General features: G+C 41.6%; 1 protein-coding gene and 1 pseudogene across 1 annotated transcript in view; one reads left to right on the top strand and one right to left on the bottom strand.

Moving 5' to 3' along the window:
• The window catches only part of RORA (RAR related orphan receptor A), a 929,914-nt gene that overhangs the window by 717,255 nt on the left and 185,012 nt on the right, over window positions 1–27,647 (top strand). The window contains exon 6 of the mRNA XM_073801103.1: window positions 26,738–26,767. Coding sequence (XP_073657204.1) covers window positions 26,738–26,767 — 30 coding nt within the window. The remainder of the gene's footprint in view (window positions 1–26,737; window positions 26,768–27,647) is intronic.
• On the bottom strand, window positions 3,802–17,553 carry LOC101325734 (ferritin light chain pseudogene; annotated as a pseudogene).

The following is a 27,647-nucleotide window of genomic DNA, read 5'->3' as shown; positions in this document are numbered from 1 at the left end:
GTGATACCAGCTCACTTCCTCTGTGCAAATTTTTTTTAATTAATTAATTTATTTATTTTTGGCTGCATTGGGTCTTCGTTGCTGCCCACGGGTTTTCTCTAGTTGCGGCAAGCGGGGGAACATGGGCTCTAGGCGCGTGGGCTTCAGTCGTTGTGGCACGTGGGCTCAGTAGTTGTGGCTCGTGGGCTGTAGAGCACAGGCTCAGTAGTTGTGGCGCACAGGCTTAGTTGCTCCGCGGTATGTGGGATCTTCTTGGACCAGGGCTCGAACCCGTGTCCCCTGCATTGGCAGGAGGATTCCTAACCACTGCGCCACGAGGGAAGTCCTGTTAAGCTCACTGACTTAACGAACACTTACGCAGCCAGACACGGTCCTAAAAGCTTTACAAATATGAATCCATTTAATCTTTTTTATTTTTTTAACTTCTACTGACGCCTCTGATCCTCGATGCTTCTTGTCCCAGCCCCTCTTCAGAAACTTAACATATGAAGCATTATTTTGTGTGTTACAGTGCTTACAGGAAGATAGGTACTCATATAGAACCGTGCATTTCTTGAAGGCATTCCCTTTTTTTTAAAACTTTTTACTTATTTATTTTTGGCTGTGTTGGGTCTTTGTTACACACGGGCTTTCTCTAGTTGCGGCGAGCAGGGGCTACTCTTCGTTGCGGTGCACGGGCTTCTCATTGCGGTGGCTTCTCTTGTTGTGGAGCGCGGGCTCTAGGTGCTCAAGCTCAGTAGTTGTGGCTCACGGGCTTAGTGGCTCTGCGGCATGTGGGATCTTCCTGGACCAGGGCTCAAACCCGTGTCCCTTTCATTGGCAGGTGGACGGACTCTTAACCACTGCGCCACCAGGGACGTCCCAAGGCATTCACTTTTTTCCCTTTTTTTTAATTGCGGTGTAATTGACAGAAGGCATTCACCTTTGATTCATTCAGCAAATATCCCAGAGGTATTTTCTAAGGAGCTCCCATGTGCCAGGCACAATGGCAGGAGCTTAGGACTCAGAAACAAAAGATAGTGTCCCTGTACTTAACAGGAAGGAGTAGTATTTTCTGACTTTGAGAGGGAGGATGGTGTGTGGTAGAGGATAGGGGCATGTTTAGACAGATAAGAAAATAAAGATCATGGGGCATGACAGCTACGAAAATAGTAAGCACAGAGAAAAAAGGCAACTTTGGGGGAATTTAGAAAAGGCACCCTTTCCTAGAGGTGGATGCAGATGCAGACCCGCACCTGGGCTCATAGATTCGTGAAGGAAATATGTCCCGCCCATCCTTTAACCAGTGCCGGTGGGCTGTGACCAAGCTGCACAACAGAGCAGAGGCCCGATGAAAGGTACGCTGATGGCAAAATGGAGTTTGCCCTGAGTCTTGGAGGTTTTGTGGGAATTAGCCCAGGAGAGAAAAAAGGTATCGCATTCCTGGCAGAAGAAACAGAAGACCAGAAATCTCAGAGCTCTTTAAGAACATGGAATACTTGGGGAGCTATAAAGGCTGAGAAACCAGGAGCCTTTCTTCATTAAGTAAATTTCTTGATGCCTTGGATACAGCATTATATTAGGAAAATGTTTATTGCTGGTGAAATATATCAGCAAAAAGATTCCTGCCTTTTTTTTCTTGCTTTATCTACTGGGCTGCCCTTTCTCTCGCGCTCTCGCTCTCTCGCTCGCGCGCTCTCTCTCTCTCTCTCTCTCTCTCTCTCTCTCTCTCTCTCTCTCTCTCTCTCACACACACACACACACACACACACACACACACACACACACACGAAGTAGAGGATGACTGGTTTACACCGGATTCCCACATCCTTAAGGAGTGAGTTGAAAGTATCCCTTGGATTTCTGTTCCCTGTGAGTAGAATGAAGAATTTCCCTTAAGCATCATCACATTGTCTCTGCTTCCTCCAATTTCTGCAAAACTAAAGATGTCAGGTGTTGGGGCTATGGTGAGACAGGACCAAGGTCAAACCCCTGCTCCCCTTCTCTTACTGCAGGCTTTACTTTCCCTTAAGGAAAGTGTGCTGCTGAAGATCGTGTTCTACATGACCTCTTTGCTGGCAATTGACCTGGCGAAAGGGAGTAATAAGGAGGAGTTGTTATATTTTAGACACTTTTGAATAGAATGGGAAATTGTTATTCATATCCCATTCGATGACCAGGGTGCACATTATTTTTCCCATGCTCTAGTTTTTTCATAAAATGTATGCTTTCCCCACCTACCCACCCCCCTCATTTCTCCTAATGAGCACAGTTCCCACATCTGGACAGGACAGGCCTCTCTGCAAGGTCCTTCCTGTCTCTTTGACCTCCCTGGCTTTCCTCCTGGACAAAAAGCAGATCAGCTAGGGGAATTGCATCGGGAGTGTCACATCACGTGCTTTGTGGGAAATCAGTGAATGGAGCCCTCTTAGCTTCTGGAATATAAAATTCTGATCTAAACAAACTTGGGTCAAGAGCACATGGGGCCTAAGTTATAGAATCAGCTCTATTTGGAAAACTATTGGTAACTATTAAAACGTCACCAGTAATTTTCATTGTGGGCCAATACGAAATATACTAAAGATAAAAGGGAAACTTTGTATGGTGCCAGGGATCTGCTATAGAAAATGTTAGAAATTGGTGCTACAGTTCTCTGCTTCTCCCCGTAATCTGCATTTTACACAGAAATCAGGAAACATGCCCAAGTTTACTTGGTAAAAAACAAATTTAAGAAATGAATGCTTCAAATCTTAATGTTGGCCTCATTTTCTACAGGAGGGGTGAACTGACTCAAATTCTATATATAAAGCTTTTGGGCTAGAATTTGGCTCTAAGCCTTTTGATATTTCTGATTCTTTTCCTGATGTGACAGGCACAGTGACATACCTCACTTGGGAGGAGAACAAAGAAAGACATAAGATAGCTGGTGTATTGTTTAGACTTAAATCTCAAGAAGTGGAGTGGAATAATTTATCTACAAGCTAAGCTAAAGAAAGAAAAAAAGAAAAGTATATCTAGATAAATTCCATTTGAATTTTAAAATTAAATATGAAGAATATAATCATAAAAGTAATTTTTTTTAATATATGCAAATATATTTTTGGAATAGACAGAGTCTTTGTAGACATATAAACAAAGGCAGAAACTATAAATAAAAGCCTACTAGATTTGATTCTATCCCCTTAAATAAAATAAAATTTCTTAAATTTGCACATGTAAAAAGAATAACCCAAACAAAATTTAGATAGAAAATAAGCAACATATGATTAACTTTGCAGAATTATTTTAAATTGGTAAGTAAAAGACAAATACTACCGTAATACAAAAATGAGCAGAGATTATGAACAGGCAATTAGCAAAAGAGGAAATACAAAAGTCAACAAAGTTAAACAAAGCAATCTCATAAGTAAACAAAGAAATGTAAATTAAAAGAAGATACCTTTTTAGCCAACTATCAAGATTTATTTTTCATGATGATGTCTGTATACAGTACTCTAGGAATTATAAATCAATAAACACTTTCTACAGGATGCCTTAATATATATTCAATTCTTTTTCAAAGTTAAACTATCAAGAATGTACTTTTTTAAAAAATCACGTGTTAATAAACATCTGTGTAACAAGGATATTCATAGTAGAATTCTTTTCAATAACAAAAGGAAATGGCAGAAAGGGGTATGGTTATTAATAAGTGGTAGAGTTAATGGGATTTTAATTCTCTCCTTAAATCTTTAAAAAATTTGTCCAAATATTCTGCAGTAAATATATATTACTTTTTTGTCTTAAGTGATGATGGATCTTAAGAAAGATATCGGAAGGCTTTCACAGTGCCATATCAGACAGGGGCAGGTGATGGAAGTGGCTGGCCCTGGGGAAGAATATTTTACCACTGACATTGTTTAGAATTGTCGGCCCATGGTAATAATCAAAAGCAAACCAGCTCTTAGCTGGGATTTTTATTGTTTTTAAATTATTGCCTGCATCCTGGGCCATTGCTCCCATGGCATTCTCCCCTCCTTGGTACATAACTGTGGCTGCTGATGCTTCTGAAAAGAAAGAGGAAGGGGTGACACATCAATTTCAGCATCAAGTATGTAAAAATCACTCAAGATTGGTACTTTCTACCAGTTTCTACCATAAAATATGTAATCATTTCATGACTGCAAACACGGGAGCTTTTTTCCAGCTTACCTGGGTGATCCTACTTCAAGAGCAGAGTGGCACCGTTTTCACTTGGTCGGCTTTCATATTCTGCATGTGTGTGGAATCCCAAAGGAGTCTCATTTGTCCTATCAGACAGGAACTTCACAGGTGAGAGTTGTCAGCTGACTGAGAGGTATAGCTCTGCGTTTCCATCCCGGAGGAACCGTGAATGAGATGCCATATAATATGAATGGCTATCCCCCTAGGCACCCTATAAATTTATTATAAAGCACTGGATTTTGCAATAACAAAAATACGTTATGAAATTGGAGGAACGTGTAAAAATGAGACATTTCTGTCTCTTCAGGGTTGCAGTAGACCCCAGATTGTACTGAGTAGCGGGCCTGATTTCATTAACACAAGAGCAGGCCTGGTGTGATCCAGACCTGGCAGAAATTCTGCAGTGCGTTGAGTGGCTCTGAAGTTTCTAGTGTTTGGTAACAGAAAAGTTAGATGTGAGGAAGGAAAGAGCAAATGTGGACAGCTCTGTAGATTGAGAGGATGAGGACAGCTGGTTAGATGACACTTTGTTTGCGTTTAACATTCACTTTGTAAAAGATCGTCAGAAAGGTCCGATTTGGGGTTTTGACTGTTCTTGTGAGATTGGGGTGAGGGGAGGCCTCATTTGGGCAGCTGTGTGGAACAAAGGGCATCTAACTTAGGCTTTTGGTTTTTGAAAAAGTAGTCTGTTGGGGTTTATGTAGCTCTGTAGATGTTTATTATTGCAACTGGCTTGGCATTTAGTTACCTTTTAAGGAAGTCCTAAGTAGAGGTAAAATTTGTAATATGGACATTACTCAAAATCCTACAAAAAGCAATCCATACCAGCTGGAGTTGTGTTTCGTTTATTGTGGCACAAAAATCTCTTCCCCTCTTTATTGTGTCAGCCAGTCAAGAGCGAGGGCAGAACATAAGGCCTCTTTCAGATGTCGAACCCTCAGTTTTGCTCCCCTGAAAAACCCTTTAGAATCTCAGAAAACAGTTTCCCAGTTTCAGTTGCCCACCGTAAGTGCAGGTATTGTTTATCTATTATATCAGTTTAGCGAGAGGACCATCTCACACTCATTAAGTTGATTTAAAAATGATCAGAAGAATCGCAACTGTATCCTTCGAGAATATAAATGCCTCCGAGGCCATCTCCATTTTAGGAAAATCAGGTCTTTTACCTTTGCTCTTGCTTCCCCTCAGCATTTTCTTCTACAGCAGAAATAATGCGTTTAGTCATTTTGGAACAGCGGTTTAATACATTAATGATTGCAGGTGCTGTTTCTAGAATTTTGGCTCTGCAAATGTGATCTGGTGAGTGGGTCAGAGGCAGTGAGTGAGAGTCCTGGGAAGTGAGGATTTTATAAAGCCAGGATGCACTGCAATGAAAGCACAAGCGTCCCACGTAATTAAAACACATGAGGCATCCGTGCTCTGTAGCCTGTCAGAGACACATGTGGCCTTATGGTGGGCTGAGAGGAGGGGAGGGGAGAGTGAAGGGGGCATTAAAATGATGCGAAACCAGAGAAATATGGGCCTCCTGTTCCCCAGCTTCTGGAATTAGGGAATTGTTATATAATCCAAGCCAGCAGCATGAGGGGATTTGGCTAATAGTTAACTTAATTTTCTGGAATGTCTTTTTTTCTGTAAGTCAGCCTAAGTGGAAAGAAAGTGGAACTCTTGTCAATGAATCAAATGGCGGGAGGGGCCGGCTGGGAGAGCTGATTCCCCCTGGATCTTGTACATATTACTCCATTCCTTGGCTGTACTTCCAGTGCAGGTTAAATGAATTGTTCCCATTAGCGAGCGGATAGGACAGCTCCTTTAGATGAAGGAGACTCTGTACTTTGAATGTCACCGTGAGGAAACGGTAGCCCTCATAGAAAGGTTGACAGTGCCACTTGTGGCGGTATTTTACTGTCATTGTTAAAACTATATCAAATGACGACTTACAGTGAGGCTCAGAGTTTCACCATAATATATAATAATAATAATACTTCTGTCAGCTTGGAAGTGATGTCGGATTTCTGCGCAGCTTCGTGCTTTATCGGAGACGTGGTGGTCGTAGAAGCAGTACTTGGTGCCAGACTTGCTGTATGTGGCTGATTCATTCTGCCATGAATGCTCCTGACTGAGTCACATTCACTCTGATTAGTCACTTAGCCTTCATTTGCTGAAACTAAAATCCTGAATTTGCTTCATCTGTGTACTTTTTATAGCCATATTTAAAGTACCCTTCAGTAAGTGACACCAAATATGACTGTTGGGGGAAAACTATTAATAATCAGCAGGATGTTGAGTTGTCTGAAAGGTTCCTTATGTCTAAGTTCAAAGCCATGTGATATCATATTGACATTCCCATTATTGGCAACAGGGAGATGGCTTGTTTTATTTGTTCTGTTACTTTGGAAACTGAGCCATAGGCTTTATTTGTATAAATAAAGAGTAACAAGATCAGTTATCTTCATCATACAGCAGTTGTAGGAATTATTTGGAATAATCAGATCATATATAAGAATCTTTTAGAATGCAAATTTAAAAATCAAGATGTTTGTATGGGAAAATATATAAGCAGGGAGAAATCCCTGTCACATACATTCCTTGATGGACATACATTCCTTGATGGACCCGAAAAAAGTCAACAGGCCCTCAAGTGACCAACAATGCAAAGAGAATGTGCTAAGAGTTGGGCTAAATTAACATTTCAGTGCCCCCCGCCCAAACACTTTTTACTCTTGAAGCTCATGGATGTGAAGAGCTATAATTGGGCTTCCCTAGGGAGAAGAAATGACATCTAGGAGCGTGGATGGGGCCGATGTGAAATGGATAGCCAGAATGGAATTTGGGTCACCCATTGAGGCTTGGGCCGATACTCTCGTATTGTAGGCTTTTCCCCCAAAGCACCATGAGTATAGGGACAATTGATATCTTGCTGTATCCCATCACCTAACACAGTGCCTAACAACATGGGCAGGGAGAAAACAGTCATCCAGTCAACCAGGTTATATAGATGGCAAGTCTCAGGTTTCATACTTGAGCAAATTCTACTTTGAGCTGAAAGATCAGATTGTCCCTTTGTTGTCCATTTATGAGATGGTCAAATAGTTTCACACTTTCCTTTGGTTCTGGGACCACATGAGTGACGGTTTTGAAAACAGAAGTAACTAAAGCTACCTCCCTGGATAGGGGTTGATTTCCAAATTCATAAAGGCCTTGAGAGCGCTGTTTTAATGTTGCGTGGGTGAAAGGGCAGAGGGCGGGACACATGGCTGTGAGTGGCAGAGTGGATCACCATGCGTTTGCATAATATAATATCACAGGAGTCCAGTCTGTCCCTCTGGCAGCAAGGAGTGTCCCAGAGGCTTGGGCAGGTCTCCTCCTGTGTTGTTCACAGATAGGAGTAGATCAAGGGGCACTCACTTGTGCAGCAGTAAACCATCTAAACTCTGGTTTATCAAATCCCAACTGCACAGAATGAGAAGGGACAGCCAGGGCTTCCCTGGTGGCGCAGTGGTTGAGAGTCCGCCTGCCGATGCAGGGGACACGGGTTCGTGCCCCGGTCCGGGAAGATCCCAGATGCCGCGGAGCGGCTGGGCCCGTGAGCCATGGCCGCTGGGCCTGCGCGTCGGAGCCTGTGCTCCGCAACGGGAGAGGCCACAACAGTGAGAGGCCCACGTACCGCAAAAAAAAAAAAAAAAAAAGCTAGGAGAGCCTTTTGGTGAAAATGTTAGTGCTGGTGGGAGTTGATGGGAGAACACAGGCAGCTCTTGGAGCCAGGATTCAGACGTGTGTCTCTGGTACTGTTTGCTGGGTGCCTTTGGTTTTTGATGTGGGCATGGGAGGAGCCCTTAAAGGGTTCAGCCAGGGGAGGAAGTAACTGCAAGGACCACTGAAAACATTGCATGGCTGAGCTCCGGCCCCAACTCTGTCATACAGGGGCCAGTTGACCTTGAGCATGCCCCTCCACTTTTCCAACACTGTTTCCTCACTGTAAAATGGTTTAACAGTATCCTCACTGCTTACTTCACAGAGGGAGATGACAGAATCAGAAGATGGGGTGAAAATATGCTGCCCATTGTACAAGAGTGAATAGGTTGTTACAATGGTGAACTTGCAAGTTTCCCTTGAATAACCTTCAAATGAGCTTTTCAAAGTGTAGGACTCGGGAAAAAAAACCCTCATGGAGATTGCTCCATCTTGTTTAAATGAGGATCAGATTGCTATTCTGGATGATGAATTGAAATTACCTGCAGAGGGACAGAGAGAACAGACTTCTTGTTGCCAAAGAGGAGGGGAGGTGGGGGAGGGATGGATTGGGAGTTGGGGATAGCAGATGCAAACTATTATATATAGAATGGATAAACAACAAGGTCCTACTGTATAGCACAGGGAACTACAGTCAATATCCTGTAATAAACCATAACAAAAAAGAATATGGAAAAGAATATATATATAAATATATGAAACACTTTGCTGTACAGCAGAAATTAACACAACGGTATAAATCAACTGTACTTCAACAAAATAAATTCAGAAAAAGAAATTACCTGCAGAGGGACTGAACTGCAAGTTGGAGACAGCCATTTGCCTTAAAATAACCATTTAAGAGGGTAGCTGGGATTTCTCACGTTTTTGTTTGGAATCATCAACCAAGAGACTTCTGATTCTGTTTAGGTTTCTGTGTGGTTAAGCTGGCCAACTTTTAAGGGTGGCTGCTATTATATGCCACTTACGGGCCTCCATCCAGCCAACAAAATGTGGGCTGCTCAGAACAAAGGGAATCACGCAAAAGATTGTCCAAGAGGGCAGAGCCATCAAAACTCTAGTAAAAAGATGGTGGAGGGCTGGTGAGGGGCCGGTGGGATTCAAAGTCAGTTCTCCTGATTTATGTTCTTCTGTGTGCTTCCTTCACACGGCTTTAACACATTCCAGTATTCCCTCATCAACCAATGTTCCTGCAGTGTATCATGGTTGAGAAAGTCATGATTGGAAAGACTAAGACCTCACTGGAAATGAGAATTAAAGGGGAGGAATAAAAGCGATGACATATTCCTTTTCATATAAAAAATAAAATGAATGACTAAATAAATAAGTAAATATTCTACGGGTATCTGCTTTACAAAGTATGCAAACCTGCTCTAGTGACTAACACTTTTTTCAGCTGCTGAGGAAATATGACTGCTGCGTATTCACACGCACGGGCAGAGTCACTCCCAAACTCTGTGTGAGGGAGACTGAGCCGCTTTTTAATGTTTTCCAGCCAATAAGGACTATTTTATTATGGAAACTTCAAACATATGTAAACGGAGGCAACAGTGTAATGAACTCAGGTATACCCAACACTCAGATTCAACACAAGATTTTGTCACACTTGCTTTATCTATTCCCTTTTTTCTTTGCTGAAGCATTTTAAAGCAAATCTCAGACATTGTATCATATCACTCCTACATATTTCACGTTCAGTACAGCAACTAAATGCCTGGTGCACTCACATTTCCCCTTGTTTCCTTTTCAAGGCCACTCAGAAAGGTTTTGTGATTGTTTGTTGTGTTTTCTAAACCTGCTGTGTAGCATAAACTGGTTTTCCCTTTCAGTACTACTCCCCCATAGACATGCCCTGGACCATGCGGTCCAGAAGGGTATGAATGAAGAAATGATGATGCATTATTCAATTTAAGAAGAATGACCCCAAACTCACATATCAAATAATAATAATAATAATACAAGGATTTGAACTCTGGGGTATACAAATATAAAACAGAGCTATCTTTAAAAATTAAAAATAAAAAACTAAGTTTGGCAAAGAGACTTTTGCCAAACTGCTATTTCCTCTCGGTCCCAGCATAATTCAGTGGTGGTGGTATCCTGACTTTTATTTTTAAGTCACTTTGAATAGAAGGGAGATTGCTAAACCCAACCTCTAAGCTGTTGTATCTAAGAACTTTGAGTACTGAAGTCAGTGCTTCCAAAATAGCTTTCTCCATCTCAGCAGTGGGAGAGTTAAACTATTCTGAATTGCCATGTGTGAGAAGCCACACAAGCCCTTGCTTCTTGCTATATAACATATGGCTAAGTGGGAATTTTTCTGTAGGTTCTTTATTATCCCAGAGCCAATATGAGATTAGCTTTACAAGTTGGGTTATAACCTTTACAGCTTCTATGTCGGGGATCCGTTAACAAGATCATAAAGATCTTGCTAACAGATGAGGCCGATGTGCCCTGTGTTCAGCTCCGGTAATGACCAAATTGATTTTATCAGAAGTGTTTAAAAGGGCCATTTTAACTTTGCTATTGATTGCCTGACCTCTGCTGTGGGTACTGGGGTCGGTATGTGTTCTCCCTCCTCTCACTTTTTGTGTGGAGCCTTCCACTTTCTCTTCACCTGGGCAAACCTTTCCTTCTGTGCCCCTAAATCGTCTCATTTAGCACTTGGCCCACCACCTATATTCCCCTTGGGCTCTCTGTACATTTCTGGAGGACTAAGCTTTGGGGTCACAATCGGTAAACTAGACGCATAGCTTTGGGGAGCCATCCTCGTTCACTGGACAGATTTTCTCGAGCTTATCCTTTGTGCCAGGTACATTCAAAGCACTAAAAAGTTCAGTGATAAATCAGGAACACGAAGTTCCAGCCGGCAAGAGCTGACATTGTTGGAAAGACATACGTCAACTATTTAATAGAGTGTCAGAAGAGAAATAACTGTGAAAAGTAAAGCAAGGTAGAGAATGGGGCAGGGAACACAGTTCTGGATGAGCTGGTCGGGCAGCATCCTGAGAGGAAGTGGCCTGTGAGCGGAGATAGGAGTGGATGTGAGGGAGGACTCGGAAAATCTGGAGGAAAATTGAACCAGGCAGAGGGAGTCATAAGCAGAAAGTACTCAGGGCCAGAGCAAGCTCAGAGCTTCAGAGGAAATCCAAGTGTAGAAGAGTGAGCTAGGCCAGGTAGAGAGAGGAGGACACGAGCTGGAGACCCAGGTGGGCTGGGTCGTGGAGGACCTGATGAGCCATGGAAGGAGTTTGAGCAAGGGGCTGACGGGATCTGATTTCCGTCTAGCTTAAGTGATGCTTCCAAATGATGTGGGTGGTCTGTTGAGGTGTCTTCTATGATTGTGGGGAGACTTGAACACAGCCAGGCCTCAGAGCCTGCAGAGCTGAGCGCCATTCTCTGCCCTGCTTCTCACTGGCCGGTTGACTTGGAACAAATCACTAATTGCTCTCAGGCCCTAAAGTTCCTGAGTCCTTATCCAGGGAGAGGTACAATTTCTTAAGACTCTTCCAGATCTAACATTTGGTGCTTCTAAACTGTAAACGAGAGTTCCTTCCTAATCATTTGTATTTGTTAGGGTAAAGGCTAAAAGCTGCTGTAGCAAAGAGACCCAACAACACAATGGCCTCTATGGGGTAGGGATTTGCTTCTCTCGCCTGTGAGGTTTGAGCCAGTGGAGGCTGCCAGGGAAGCCTGGCTCATGAGCTCCACGGTCCTGCCTCCAAAGATGGCCCTTCCCCCATGGTTGGAACTGGATGGCGGTCTCATGCAAATTCCAGTCCACGGGAAGAGAGAGAGGGGAGATCTGGGCAAGGAGTTTCCTTCATTTCCTTTTAAGTGACATGGAAGTTACACACCCTCCTTCAGATCACAATTCTTGGGGACCACCTAGTGTTGTGGCTGTACCCAGCCCCAAGGGACTCTGAGAAATGCAAACTCTAACTGGCCCTCTGTCTGCCTATGTAAAATGTGCCTGCTGGGACTTCCCTGGTGGTCCAGTGGCTAAGACTCTGCGCTCCCAATGCAGGGGGCGTGGGTTCGATCCCTGGTCGGGGAACTAAGATCCCACATGCCACATGGCAAAGCCAAATTTTTTAAAAAAATAAAATGAAATAAAATAAAATAAAATGTGCCTGCCATGGAAGATGGGAGAATGGATTTGAAGGGGTAGCAGGAAAACTGCCACATCCTGTTTTTGAAAAATTCCAGAGTACTGTCAAGATAAACTCTTAAAGTTTCCTGGACCTTTGTATTAATTTCCTGGGGCTGCTGTAACAACTTGCCACAAACTGGGTGGCTTAAAAGAGCAGAAATGTATTCTGTCACAGTTCTGGATGCTAAAAGTCCAAAATCAGCAGGGCCGTGCTCCCTCTGAAGTCTCTAGGGGAGAATTTCTAGAAGTTTCTCTCCTAGCTTCTGATAGTTGTTGGCAGTCCTTACCATTCTTTGGCCTGTAGCTGCATCCCTCCAGTCTCTGCCTCCATCTTCATGTGACCTTCCCTGTGTCTTCTGTGTCTCTGTATCCAAATATCCCTCTCCTTTCTCTTGTAAAGACAGCGAGCGATCACTGGATTGAAGGCCCACCTTAATCCCATATGACCTCATCTTGACTGCATCTGTGAAGACCCAATTTCCAAATAAGATCACATTCACAGGTACCATGGCTTAGGACTTGAACATATCTTCTTGGGGAATGTGACTCAAGCCATTACAATCTTCTTAAGACTAAAAGAAGCAGGAAGAGAGAGAGAGAGAGAGGGAGAGAGGGAGGGCGGGCTGTGCTAACTGAAATCAAACAAATTATGACAAGATATATCAGTCTCAAAAAGAACCCATAGTTTGTTCCGAAGCTCAGTGCCACCTTAATGCCGCAGTTCAAGGACATATAGGCCTTTTTTCATTCCCTTCTCCGTGGAGACATTCCAACGCATTGCTGTAAGATACCTTGCTTAGGTAATGGAGTTCAAGAACCATTGACAGCTTTCAGCTTTGCAGTGTGTGTTCCATTTGATGACCATAACAGCCCCACAAAGAAGGTATTCTTACCTCCATCCCACAGAAATTGAAACTGCAGCTCAGGCTAAGTAACTTGCCTAAAGTGAAATGACTTCACTGTTGGTGGTGAAGCCGGGCTTGCAGCCTGGGTCTCCTCTCTCCAAAGATCCTGCTCTTCACATGACATGGCTCTGAGTCCCAGTGAGTTCTCAGGGGGTACTGACAAAAGGGCTCACTCTTGTCTTGAGGGATTTGTGATCAGTGTCTGAGACCACACGTGCTCTGCAGAGGTCTCCACAAACCCATGGGGGACCTGAATGCTAGAATGTGCTGACAGCACAATCAGATACCCTTAGTCATCAGGATAAACAAAACCTCTGTTAGGTAGCTAAAGGACACTTGTTTGCCCAGGAGTCAAGGCTTGTCCAACGTCAGAGTCCAGGTTTCTCACTGCATTCTAGAACATTATACATTGAACTCAAAAAGGCTTATTTTTCAGACCTTCATCAGCATGTTGATTGGTGGTTCGATTACTACTTTACCAAGTCCAATTGACCCTTGAACAACATGGGTTTGAATTGCACAGGTTCACTTACAGGCGGATATTTTTCAGTAGTAAAAACTACAATACTACACGGTCCAGTGTTGGTTGAACCCATGGATGTGGAGGAACCATGGTTATAGAGGGCCAACTATAAGTTATATGTGGTTTAACCCTGAGTTGTTCAAGAGTCAACTGTATTATGAGATTGCCCATCACCATGGGGCCCTCCTATAGTTGCCAGCTATGCCATCACACATATACTAAAGACTTCAGATAGAGTTCCCTGGAGTGTGTAATGCAATTAGTAGTTGCCATAGGAAACTGGGTCTCCTAATGGTCCCAGAGAGGTGATGATTGTGATAATAACCAATATTAAGTCACATTTCCATTCATTATTTCATTTTAATATTGACTTTTCTTTCTTATTGTTAAAATCTTATTTGTACAGCTTTATTATAGAAATTTTAAAAAACATAGACAAAGAAGATAAAATACTAATCATTCATAATTCCTCCACTCAGAGATAACCAATGTCATTAATCTTGTGTATATTTTTTAGTCTTTTGATTTTCTTAAGACATCTTTCTTTGCGATTAAGATTTTTTAATTTTTTTTTTTTTTTTTTACAAGACCTAAGATTTTTTAATTTTTTAAAATTATTTTATTTATTTATTTTTGGCTGCGTTGGGTCTTTGTTGTTGCATGCGGGCTTTCTCTAGTTGCGGTGAGTGGAGGCTGCTCTTCGTTGTGGTGCATGGGCTTCTCATTGCAGTGGCTTCTCTTCTTGCGGAGCACAGGCTCTAGGCACGCAGGCTTCAGTAGTTGTGGCACGTGGGCTCAGTAGCTGTAGCTTGCAGGCTCTAGAGTGCAGGCTCAGTAGTTGTGGAACGTGGGCTTAGTTGCTCCGCAGCATGTGGGATCTTCCCGGACCGGGGTTTGAACCTGTGTCCCCTTCATTGGCAGGCAGATTCTTAGCCACTGCACCACCAGGGAAGCCCGCGATTAAGTTTTCATTATTTTAATAATGGTAGGGTATTCCATTATGTCAACATACATCGTTTACTTAACTCTTCCTCTACTGTTGACATGTGAGTGGTTTCCCCCCTCATGTGTTGCTTATAGAAACAATGTTGTGATGAAAGCCTGGTGTTCATCCATAACTACTTCCTAAGCCTACATTTCCAGTGTTTGCATTGCCAGATGAAAGGAGAAAAAAATTTTCCCTTGTTTCAGAGATGAGGAAACTGAGTCTCAGAGAGATGAAGTATTCTGGCCAAACTCACACAGCTGGCAAGTGACAGAGCTAGACCTGGGATCCAGTTTTCGTGACTCTAAATCTCATATGGGAGAAGAGTTTCTGCATCTAATTATCACACTCGATAAATTCTGTGAATGCAAAGTAAATGCCCTGGCAACTACCTTCTTTTCTTGAATTGTCACCCAGCAGTGGTCAATCCAGACAAATTGCCAAAAATTGTCATCAGAGGAGAGTGGAAAGGCTATAGATAGTTGATTTAATTGGACTTTTTGTCTTTCTTCTTCAAGATGATAATAATGTTGACATTTTTAGAAACCTTTACAGACCCTTGGTATCCTGTACATTCCGGAATAACTGAAGCCATCTCTCCACTTCTAAATACTTATTTGATACCCCAGTGGATTCTGGGGCTTTTAGTTCACCCTAGTTCTGAGCGTAGAGCTCATTTCCTCCAAATTTAGAGCCAAATTCCCCTTGTTTCCACTACAAAAGATTCCCTCTCCTTTCTAGGTGATTCAGCACACGAGTGAACCCATGGAATTGTTTCCTCCTTTGCCATAACTAGTATACCCTTGCTTTATCCATGCTTCTGACATCAGTAGCAGACTTTGGTTTGGGATGGCTGCAGACCAGGTGACATTTCTTCAGTCATTATTTGCCTTGATCTGGTATGCTGACCAGGATCCATGGTCCATGAGGTATGATTATGTTGAGTATACAAGGACATAACATGTGAGGAGTATCCATATACAAGGACATAATAGATGAGAAGCCTGACTTGCTTTGGGGCCCCAACTCCATAATCTTTGGGTCATCCTTGTCCAACCAGTTCTGGTAGCTTTGATTTGGGGCATTGAAGCTAGAGCCACGTGTTTGACAACATCCAAGCATGTCACCTACAGATCATTCAAGTCCGTCCCTGCCCTGTTAGTAGCAAAGATAGACAATTTCAACAGATTTCAGAGGCATATAAGTAAAGCGTTTCCTGGAAAAGCATGGTAAAATATGTTGATCTTTACCTGAGTTGGATCATTCACTTATAAGATAAAACTACTCAATTTCAGAAGGCTAAGCTGGAAGTGTAAGTTGTCAGTTCACATCTCTGCCCAGAGCTCTCCAAGATCAAAGTTAAGTTAACCAAGTAATATCTAATGGGTAACTCCATTTTCAGGATAGAGACTTGATAAAAGGAAATCAATGTGAAAGAACAAAGATTCTTATTATTCTTACTGTCCATTAGTGCTAATCATACATTTGGCACCAGCAAGCCATAAGAGGAGAAATTACCCTCCCTAGGTATGGACTTTTCATAATGCAGTGAATAGTCATCTCTAAAAGAGAAAGTGGATGTTTCCCAAATAAGTTTAGTCTCAAAATTTCTTTCTAGGATAGACTGATGGTCTCTTGATGTTGCCTTTGCTGGGGGACCAGGAATGATGTTTTGTGCTTGGAATTGTTTTGTCAAAGATAAAGGGAGGACTTGAAAGAGTGTATACCTCTGTCCTGCCTGCCCAAAACTAAAAGGTATTTCTGGGCACATATGTCAGGAAATATGACCTAGAGATGGAGTGCAATCATAAACATTTTTTTAAAATTCAAAAACCAGAAAAAATTTCTCTTATTCATTCCCATAACCACTTTTCAAACTAAAATTAATTTTTGTGTGTGTGTTGTAAAAAGTACCTCGATTGGTAAAGGAGCTGAAGTATTATCATCGAAACAGCTCAACCTAGGCTCAAATCTAACATAAAAGAAACCTCACGTTAAAGTATAATTTATCTTCATAATTAGTATTTCTAAATGACTTTTAAAGGCTTTTTTTTTTTTTTCCTGCAAAAAGCTTTATTGTTTCCATTTGGTCCATGGCTTGGGAGAGGGCTCCAGTGTGGTTAACAAGCTGCCTACTGGCCACAGAGCGGGGCTTCAAGAAGAAGCCCTAACACCAGAGGGGCTCCTCAAAGGCCACTGGGCTCCGGAGGGTCCTAGTCGTGCTTGAGGGTGAGCCTTTCGAAGAGATACTCGCCCAGCCCAGCCTGGGGACCAGCAGCCTGTGGAGGTTGGTCAGGTGGTCACCCATCTTCTTTTTTTTTTTTTTTTTTTTTTGCGGTACGCGGGCCTCTCACTGTTGCGGCCTCTCCCGTTGCGGAGCACAGGCTCCGCACGCGCAGGCGCAGCGGCCATGGCTCACGGGCCCAGCCGCTCCGCGGCACGTGGGATCTTCCCGGACCAGGGCACGAGCTCGCGTTCCCCTGCATCGGCAGGCGGACTCTCAACCACTGCGCCACCAGGGAAGCCCCACCCATCTTCTTGATGAATTTCACCTCCTCATCTAGGAAGTGGCTCTCCAGGAAGTCGCAGAGGTGGGGGTCTGCACGGACACAAGCCAGGGCATGCAGATCGAGAAGGGCCTGGTTCAGGTTCTTCTCCGTGTTAATGGCGGCTTCCATAGCGTCCTGAGTTTTACCCCACTCATCTTGAGATGGCTTCTGCAAGTCCTGGAAGGGGGCGCGGCCGCCGTGTTGGTTTTGCATTTTCAAGAGACGCTCGGGGCTCTCGTGCTTCTCTTCGGCCAATTCGCGGAAAAAGTGGCCCACGCCCTGCAGAGCCACATCGTCGCGGTCGAAATAGAAGCCCAGAGAGAGGTAGGTGTAGGAGTCCCGCAGATGCATGTTGACCAGGCGGTTGACGGCGGCCTCCACCTCGGTGGAATAATTCTGACGAATCTGGGAGCTCATGGTTGATCGGTAATAAGGAGTTCGGCTCAAAAAATGGTGTTGGCTGGTCCCGGTGACCGAGGATAGCTGAGTTGCTGACTCCGAAGGTTGGGGGGTGGTCGGAAGCTGGAGGAAAGGGCGACCCTGGGTCTGTTCCGTCCAAACACTGTTGAAGCAAGAGACAGATCCGGGGAACCGCTGAGCGCAATCCTTTTAAAGGCTTTTTAATGCAATTAAAAATGTTTGATTGTCGTAATGTTGCTAATGTTTTGATGCCTTCCTAGTGTTGTCCTTGGTCCCTGCAACCCTGGCACATAATTTATTTCTCTTTTAAGTGAACCCTAAGCATTAGTGTCCATTAAGAATTTTTAAAACAAAGTCCAGAGATTACTTGGAGCACTTTCAATAATATGTACTGATTATCATTAATAGCTCTTTTGTCCTAGACAAGGACATTGTTTTGTAACATCATTTTGTTTGGCGAGGCCCTATTCGGGCTGTGTTCCTGATCTGAATCCTGCACTGATTCTCTCCTTGACAGTGTGGAATAGAGCAAGCTCATGGGACAAGTCAGGACTGGGGTGAGCAGGGACACAGGCCAGCACAAAGTGATAGGTTTTCTTTATGAAACAATTGTTAGCCATTCAAAAAAAAAGCCTACATGCTGGGCCTTGATTCTTATCTCATGTTCTTACGCTGCATATAAATTGCTGTTTTAACTACCAGCTCCTTACAATGAGGAAGTGAAAGAGAAGGACAGGAGGGAACAGGTGGACCCAGATGATCTCAACCTTATCACTGTGTTTGTTGGTTTTATGGCAGGAGGGGGGTCTAATCTTCCAGATTTTAGTCTGAAAGTTCTGCCCTTGCTCTCAAACGTTTATTTACCAGATTATCCGTCTCTGTAACAGCAGGGCTCTAATTAATGGGTATTGCCTGTCTTCACCCAAGGGGTAGCTCTCTGTTTATCCAGTGCAAAATATCTGCAATTAGAAACATCTTTAAAAGGAAAGAGACACTCTGCTATGTGTCCCACGTGAATGGCCTTATTTAAGTCTTACTATAAACCTAGCACTGAGAATTTTATCCCCATTTTATGGATAAGGAAACAGAGGTTCAAGAGTGGTTAAGCCATTCTCCCAAGACCACGGCTTGAATAATGGGCGTCTTATTTAATGCAGGCGTCTTGTGAGGAGGGAGAATAAATCTTGCAAAGGCCTTCGTATTTGGAGACCTCCTTTTCTAGAAATGAAATGAAGAGTTAGTGTTCTGGGGCTTGTGTACATGCATGTAACAAGCTGGCCCATTACAGAACAGGTTTTGTTAATTATCATTCAGCACCTCTCCTTCTCCCTGCCACACACACTCACTTGAAATAGAGAAACACTGATCTATTTAAAAACAAAAAGAAGAAAAAAACTGCACAGTGTCCTATTTTAGGTATTTTTTTATTGAAGTATAGTTGATTTACAATGTGTTAGTTTCAGTTGTGTAGCAAAGTGATTCAAATATATATATATATATAAAACATATATATTAAAATATATATATAAAACATATATATATAAAACATATATATATATATATAAACATACATATATAGATATGTTCTTTTTCAGATTCTTTTCCCCTATAGGTTATTACAAGATATTGAATATAGTTCCCTGTGCTATACAGTAGGTTTTTGTTGTTTATTTCTTTTATAATGGTAGTGTGTATCTGTTATTTCACATATTTTTTGTTGTGTTTGTTTTTCTTTCTGTTTTTTATTCTAACACAGAACTTATACATGTTGCATATATCTCTGTCTCAACAATTGTGAGAGAGGACAAGAGAAGGCACACAGGCTGAATATTAGCAAGGTGGCAAAAGGACATCTTTGTAGCTAGGCACTTGTCCAAAATGCAGGGCCTCTGGAAATGCCATTGTGGTAATTGGTATGTCTGGGGAGGAGGAAAGATGCCATTTCTTACCAAAAAAAAAAAGTTAAAATAAACTTGGTACCCAGACAATTGCCTAGAAACCAAGAGACAATAAGAAGTCCATCAAGGAAGTTAATTGGTCCAAGATTTGGCACTGATTGGAAAAATCAGATTCTATCCCTCAAGTGCTCTACTCTTGCCATAACTGTAACTCTGAAACTGCTGATACCCTGACAGTGATAAATTTGTGGTATTTTCATGACATTTTCTTTGCTTTACTTTGAAGCATAGTCGGCTAAATAGAGTCAGGGAATCTTGCTGTATTAGAGGTCCTAGTTTGGGGAGGGTCGTTGTGGAGATTTTTCCCTCTTCATTTTAAGGATATTACTTGTCAATTTAAAATTGTTATCATAGTGTTAAGTTGGAAATTACTCTAAAGCATTACCTGGGAATGCTTTTCTCGCTCTCCATATATATATATATATATATATATATATATATATATGATGGGCTGGGTAAGATTATGAGTCTCACAACTTTATCAAAAGGTACCATTTTTCTCTAGCCCAGATAATTTAAAAATATCACCCAAAAGAAGTGTATCTTTTACTTATACAACGTTTTGTGGATACTGCCTTCTTTCTTCTTTGGTTTTTAAAAGCAAAAAGAAAAAAGTTTCAGGGGGTTTGCTCTTGATTGTGAGCTACATTAGATTTTTTTCACACTGAGAAGTAGATCTGGCAGCCTGTTGCTTAGAGGAAGTTTGGTTTGTTAGCTTGAAAGCACGGCAAGGAGTCATTGATCAAGGCTCTAGAAGGGAAATCAAGAAAGTGTGTAGTTCAGCTATCTCATTCTACAGATGAGAAAACTAAGGCCCAGAGAAGTTAAGTGACTTTCCCAAAACATCCAGCAAGGTCACTTTTGGTTCACGGTTTGTGAGTGCTTTGCATTTAGAGAGTTGGTTCCACCCATCACTCTTCCACAACTCCACGAAGTCCCAGTCTCTGTGGCGTGCATGCCTCTTGCTCAGTGGTCTGTTTGTGAATCTCTGGGGAAGGATCTTGGTGTCACTTCCCAGGCATTGGGAAGTATATCAAAACCTTCACAACATCTGGACTTGGTTTGACACCCTTTGGTGGTGGTGATCCAAGCCCTTTGCCCACTTAGCTTACCTGCCCGTGAGCAAGTATCTTCCCTTGATTTTAGAGAGTCGAGTCCAGGGGAGTTTGGGGTCTAGAACAGAGTACACTTGCTTTTAGAAACTCGGTTCTCTGTCTTATGCTCTCCTCCAGCAGATATGAATTTTGAAGTCAGAGCCCTTGGTCTGAAAATCAGAATCCCGGGCTGTGAGTCAGTGTGAAACCCAGGAAGTCATGAGTAGCTATGGCATAGCTTTCAGTAGAACATTCTAATTCACCTTTGTTAAAGTAAGACTGTGTGCATTGCCCACCTTTTGTGAAAGTTAATAATTAACATTTATATCACACTTCCCACTTTGTAAAGGTCTTTACACATCCTTATTTTGTATGGATTTTCACAACAGTCTTTTGAGTATTATTATGATTGTATACAATTGTAGAGACCTGGAAATTCAGGCCCAGAGAAGTGAAGTAAGTTGCCCAAGGTCTCTCAGCCTTGGGTAGGAAAGTGGATGGACTAAGAATGTAAGTTCAGGTCAACTTGACTCCAAATCCAGTTATCTTAAAAACTGCCTTTACATGGACATATATACACTACCAAACGTAAGGTAGATAGCTAGTGGGAAGCAGCCACATAGCACAGGGAGATCAGCTCGGTGCTTTGTGACCACCTGGAGGGGTGGGATAGGGAGGGTGGGAGGGAGGGAGACGCAAGAGGGAAGACATTTGGGGACATATGTATATGTATAACTTATTCATTTTGTTATAAAGCAGAAACTAACACACCATTATAAAGCAATTACACTCCAATAAAGATGTGAAAAAAAAAAACTGCCTTTAAAAAGTTTATTCTTTTCCACTTTTGGGTAGAATTAGAGCTATTTGCCTCCTAAACACTCATCATAATTTATCTTTAGAAAACCCAGCTCTCCCGGAATGGTCGATTCAGTGTCACTGCTAGTAGCATTAGGTTTGGATAAGTCTTACCCCTTCCACTTGAGGACAAAGATGGACAGCGTAGACTGCTGTGATTTCAGAAAGGATGAGCTCTATGGCGAGAAAGACAGGAATCGTGCAGCCTCTGGGGAAATGAGAAGAAAGAGAAACGGAAGACCCAGCCATCCCATTTAAGGAGGAGGGGGATGAAGAAATGGTTGCTGGTTGCAAACCAGGGCACACAGACCTCTCAAGTATCTCTTTCACCCAGGCCCTGGTGGGGATTCCCGGCTTAGCTAAGGCTGGGGGACAGGACCCTGTAGGTTTAAATTAGTTATAGAGCTGACTGCTGACTGATATGCTTTGGGGAGTAAATCTTTTTTTTTTTTTTTTAATATTTACTCTTATTAGATGCACTATCTATACCAGGGTTTTTCTGGTTTTTATTGAAGTATAGTTGGTGTATAATATTATGTAAGTTACAGGTGTATAATATAGTGATTGACAATTTTTAAAGGTTATACTCCATTTGTAATTATTATAAAATATTGACTATATTCCCCATGTTGTATAATGTATCCTTGTAGCTTATTTACATGTAATAGTTTGTACCTCTTAATCCCCTCCCCCTCTCGCCCCTCCCCTCCACTGGTAGCCACCAGTTTGTTCTCTGTATCTGTGATTCTGTTCCTTTTTTGTTATATTCACTAGTTTTGTTGTATTTTTTATATCCACATGTAAGTGTTATCATACAGTATTTGTCTTTCTTTGTCTGACTTATTCCACTGAGCATAATATCCTCCAAGTCCATCCAGGTTGCTGCAAACTGCAAAATTTCATTCTTTTTTATGGCTGAGTAATATTCCATTATATATGTATGTGTGTGTGTGTGTGTGTGTGTGTGTGTGTGTGTGTACACCACATCTTTATCCACTCATCTGTTGATGGAAACATAGGTTTCTTCCTTATCTTGGCAATTGTAAATAATGCTGCTATGAACATTGGGGTGCACGTATCTTTTTGAATTAGTGTTTTTGTTTTTTATTCAGATATATTCCCAGGAGTGGAATTTCTGGGTCATTTGGTAGTTCTGTTTTTAGTTTTTTGAGAAACCTCCATACTGTTTTCCCCAGGGGCTACACCAGTCTACATTCCTACCAACAGTGTTCAAGGGCTCCCTTTTCTCTGTATCCTCACCAACAATTGTTATTTGTGTTCTTTTTGATGATAGCCATTCTGACCAGTGTGAGGTGATATCTCATTGTGGTTTTCATGTGCATTTCCCTGATGATTAGTGATGTTGAGCATCTTTTCATGTGCCTGTTGGCCATTTGCATGTCCTCTTTGGAGAAATGCCTATACAGGTCTTCTGCCCATTTTTTAATTGAATTGTTTGCTTTTTTGATGTTGAGTTGTATGAGCTATTTATTTATATTGGATATTAACCCCTTATCAGTCATATCATTTGCAAATGTTTTTTACCATTCAGTAGGTTGTCTTTTCATTTTGTCGAAGGTTTCCTTTGCTATGCAAAAGCTTTTACGTTTAATTAGGTCCCATTTGTTTATTTTTGCTTTTATTTCCTTTGCTTTAGGAGAGAGAGCCAAAACAAATATTGCTACAATTTATGTCAAAGAGTGTCCTGCTTATGTTTTCCTCTAGAAGTTTTATGGTTTCCAGTCTTACATTTAGGCCTTTAATCCATTTTGAGTTTACTTTAGTATATGGTGTTAGAGAATGTTCTAATTTCATTCTTTTACATGTAGCTATCCAGTTTTCCCAGCATTACTTACTGAAGAGGCTATCTTTTCTCCACTGTATATTCTTGCCTCCTTTGTTGTAGAAGAATTGACCATAAATGCATGGGTTTATTTCTGGGCTCTCTCTTCTGTTCCATTGATCTATGTATCAGTTTATGTGCCAGTACCATAATGTTTTGATTACTGTAGCTTTGTAGTATATTCTGAAGTCAGGGTGCGTGGTTCCTCCAGTTCCATTGTTCTTTCCCAAGATTGTTTTGGCTATTTGGGGTCTTCTGTGTTTCCATATAAATTTTAAAATTATTTGTTCTAGTTCTGTGAAAAATGCCATTGGTATATTGTTAGGGAATACATTGAATCTGTAGATTGTCTTGGGTAGTATGATCATTTTAACAATATTAATTCTTCCAATCCAAGAACACCATGTATCTTTCTCTTTTTGTGTCATCTTTAATTTCTTTCATCAGCGTCTTATAGTTTTTGAGTACAGTTCTTTTACCTCCTTAGATAGCTTTAAATACATACCATGGACTCACTTCCCATCAGATATTAACTTTCTACAGAAAACTTTTTATTGTGATGATTAAATTGTCCTTAGTTGACCCATCTGTGAAATGAGAAGGACATTTTTTTTTTTTTTTTTCCACTTCTGTGGAGTCAGTTAATATGAAGAACTGGAGCTTCTATAGAGAAAGGAGAGACACAAGACATTAGTGTGAGCACAGTTATTTTTCAGGAGAGGAGAAGGAAGGGAATTCAAATAAATTTTCTGATTGTTTCATTAAATTTGTCTTTTGTGTGTTCACATTGTTTCAGTTCGTTTGCTTTTCCTAGAGAAATAGAATTTTTTCTTCATAATGGCTATTAAGTAAAAACATTGAAGAAAAGAAAATATTAGGCACAGTTATGTGTCCATAATTAGGAGTTGTAATGCACTTTAAAAAATATTGCTTTTGTGAGAGGGATGTGTTTTTTAAGCCTTTCTCCATAGAAGTGTATCTATTAATTTATTGTTATGTTTTTCCTTGCATGTGATAGATATAATTTACATTTTATTTGTATAGGTTAGGGCTGCCAGATAAAATACAGGATGCTCAGTTACATTTGAATTTCAGATAAACAACAAATTGCTAGTGTCTGAAATTTAAGTGTAACTGGGGATCCTGTATTGTTTCTGCTAAATCTGGCAACTCTTGTGTAGGTATATCTCCCAATTACCTGTACTGATCGCTAATTGGCAGTTAAACAAAACTGAGGGGTCGAGTTTGTGCTTTTACAGAAGTCATGCTGTCTCTTGGAGACAGAAATGAGAAGTTTTAGCTCCGTGCTGCTGTGATCTCAAGGATCAGGCAGCTTTCCTGGAAAGATTTTCAAAATCTATTATCATTATAATCGTCATGAAAATATTTGATGAGAATACTGCATCACACTGTATAATAAATTTAAGTAGAAAAGTCAAAGCAGTGGTATTTTCATCAGGCCTTTGGATGTCAGGAGAAAATAGTTCCACACTCAGCGAATATAGATAGGTCTGTTTGGGGCTGTGTTAAATCCAATTGTGTGAAGGTTCTGAATAATCAGGAGTGACAGCATAAGCACTTTCTCTTCAAAGTGATTTTACCAAAAGCATCATTTCCTAAGGAAAGTACACATATAGCTCTCATAATGCTGAAAGAACACTAAAGTATCCATTTATTGGTGCTGGTGTCATGAGCTGGAGTTGCAAGTGGTATTCAGATTTGATTCACTGCTCCTGTTGGGGGCAGTTCCCTTCCCATGAAAATGTTTATTTCAAAAACTCAAACCCTTTGGTTAGTTCCCATGTGAGAGAGCCTTCAAGACTCTTTGCAGAAGCTTCTAACTTCACCATGTGAAGCCAAGTCAAACACGATGAAAAACAATAGTTGTGTTTTTCTCCATAGAAAGGGGGGGAAAAAGAATTGGAGTTGGGCTGTGTAATTTCAGCTTCCCTAAATAAGTCCTGTGGAAATTTGTGGGGGAACAAGTGTGTGATTTTGGTCTTGGTGCACAATTTTGGCACTAGCTTTTTTTTTTTTTATGTCTACCATGGATTTTTTTTTAACATCTTTATTGGAGTATAATTGCTTTATGATCGTGTGTTAGTTTCTGCTTTATAACAGTGAATCAGATATACATATGTCCCCATATCTCTTCCCTCTTGCATCTCCCTCCCTCCCACCCTCCCTATCCCACCCCTCTAGGTGGTCACAAAGCACCGAGCTGTTCTGCCTGTGCTATACCATGGATTTTCATAAGATTTCTTCCCTGTCCGATACATTCCATAGCTAAGTAATAGGTCTGATCTGAGTGCCAAATTTTTCAACAGTGCCAAATTTTTCAACAGTTACTTTCCAGAGGAGGGTTAAATAGTTATTTTAATAACTTGAAAGAAAAAAAGACACACAAGGTTTACCACACTTCTTAGTCACAGGCTAAATGTTTTCAAGAGCTATATGATTTTGAACCTATTTGGTCTCAAGAATATCCCCCAAGAAGAATGAAGCATACAGAATTCAAAATGGAGCACTTCTGAAGTGGCGATAGCACTGTTTGCATTGAAGTGTGCGTTCACGTTATCTTTCTGCGGTCTTATGTGCAGAATCTTGCCCAGTTCCACTCTTCACCCGCTCTCTATAAAGCATCTTAGAAGTATCAAGGGTGCTGACTCATGAGCCCCTTATGTTTTCATATAGTTTTTGTTCATTGTGCTGCCATTTGCCAAGAAGTAGCCGTCATTCCCCTTTGACTTTAACAAGTATAGACAGAGAGGTACAGTTTGTGGATGTATTTTCCCTCACCATTAAAAGTGATGCTTCATGTGAGCACGAAGAGCCATTTTCATTAAAAAGTAAACACAAAGTCAATGGCCAGAGCACATTAATTGCTCTATGGCTCAGTTCACTCTTGTCTGAGTAAGTTGGCATCACACTCTTGTGCCTTAAATCTTCCCCACTCTGCCTATAAACATGATCGTCTCCCCTATTTAAAATGAATAATAAGTCTTCTCCGGCTTCCCTGGTGGCGTAGTGGTTGGGAGTCCGCTTGCTGATGCAGGGGACGCAGGTTCGTGCCCCGGTCCGGGAGGATCCCACATGCTGCGGAGCGGCTGGGCCCGTGAGCCATGGCCGCTGAGCCTGCGCGTCCGGAGCCTGTGCTCCGCAACGGGAGAGGCCGCGGCAGTGAGAGGCCCACGTAATGCAAAAAAAAATTTTTTAATTTAAAAAATAAAAAAATAAAAAATAAGTCTTCTCTCACTCTGTTTAATTACTGTCCGTGTTGCTACTTTTTTTACCACAGAACCTCTTAAGCCAGTAGGCCATGCTTGCTGGCCCCATCGTTAATAGTTTTGTTACACTGGGGTAGATCCAGTGATGCTGTATGTGAGATGAAGATGCATCTTGCCCCTGCATCCCCATCTGAACAAAATGCGTTTCTGAGTACACTGGGGATGATGTACATTCTAAGAAGTGCACACAGGCTCCTTTCTTACCTTTGTCATTGTTTCTTCTCTTCTAGGTATCTCAGTAACAAAGAAGACGCATACATGTAAGTAATGCATTTTTTTTTTGTCCAAAGTTTTCTGAAGAGTTGGAATTCGCATATGTCTGGCTGCTGTGGCCTTTCAAGTATAAACTAATGTTTCAGCTGTGATCCATGGTCAACAGAGGTCATACTTCTCTACCTGTAGTGGTCGGAAGTGGTACATCTCCACCTGTTTGTACTGAGTGTGTGTTAAAGAGAGTCTAGACATAGTGTGATAAATTCTAGCGATTCAAGCCACTCATCTTTAGAAAAACCATAAAATCTAGCCAGGAGGATCAATTAATTACTTACTGATCACCCTTACTCTGGATCCTTCTTAGACGAGTTGGTATGTTTCTAGGAAACATCACCTTGATTTCTTTTAAACTTTGGTCTCCTTTTCCTCACCACTAGTTCACGATTTAGGCCGTTTTGTACTTGTGTCTGTGGAGCAGAGATACTGACGGGGAATCTAGGCGCTGCCGCTCGTGTGGCCTTTGGGGGCCCTGGTAAATGGCATGGGTAGTTTGATGTGGAAATGTGTGCTGGATTTATCCTCTGTATTCATTCCCACCTCTCAGGTTCAACTGCTTTCATCAACTGCCTTCATTTGAACTCCACCATAAGTTTACAAACTCACGTCAGTGTAAAGTGTTGTGATCTGCATTCTGAGCAATGATGTTTGGCTGTGCCTTGATTCTCAGGATGAAACCAATACGTCATTGATGGCAGGCAGTCAACTTTCACTGTACTTGACCAGCATATTATTTAGACTTTCGATTTAAGAGTGTCATTAGAATTTGATAACTATTTCAGACCACAGATATGTGCTACCTACGAGATGTGTTTGGGCATCCTTCTAAGGCAAGCAATGGAGATATTTACGGCACAATTCAGGGCCGAC

The sequence above is a fragment of the Tursiops truncatus genome, chromosome 2 (assembly GCF_011762595.2).
Source record: "Tursiops truncatus isolate mTurTru1 chromosome 2, mTurTru1.mat.Y, whole genome shotgun sequence".
Lineage (NCBI taxonomy): Eukaryota > Metazoa > Chordata > Mammalia > Artiodactyla > Delphinidae > Tursiops > Tursiops truncatus.
The sequence above is the reverse complement of the archived record's forward strand: the minus strand, read 5'-3'. Positions and strand labels throughout refer to the sequence as shown.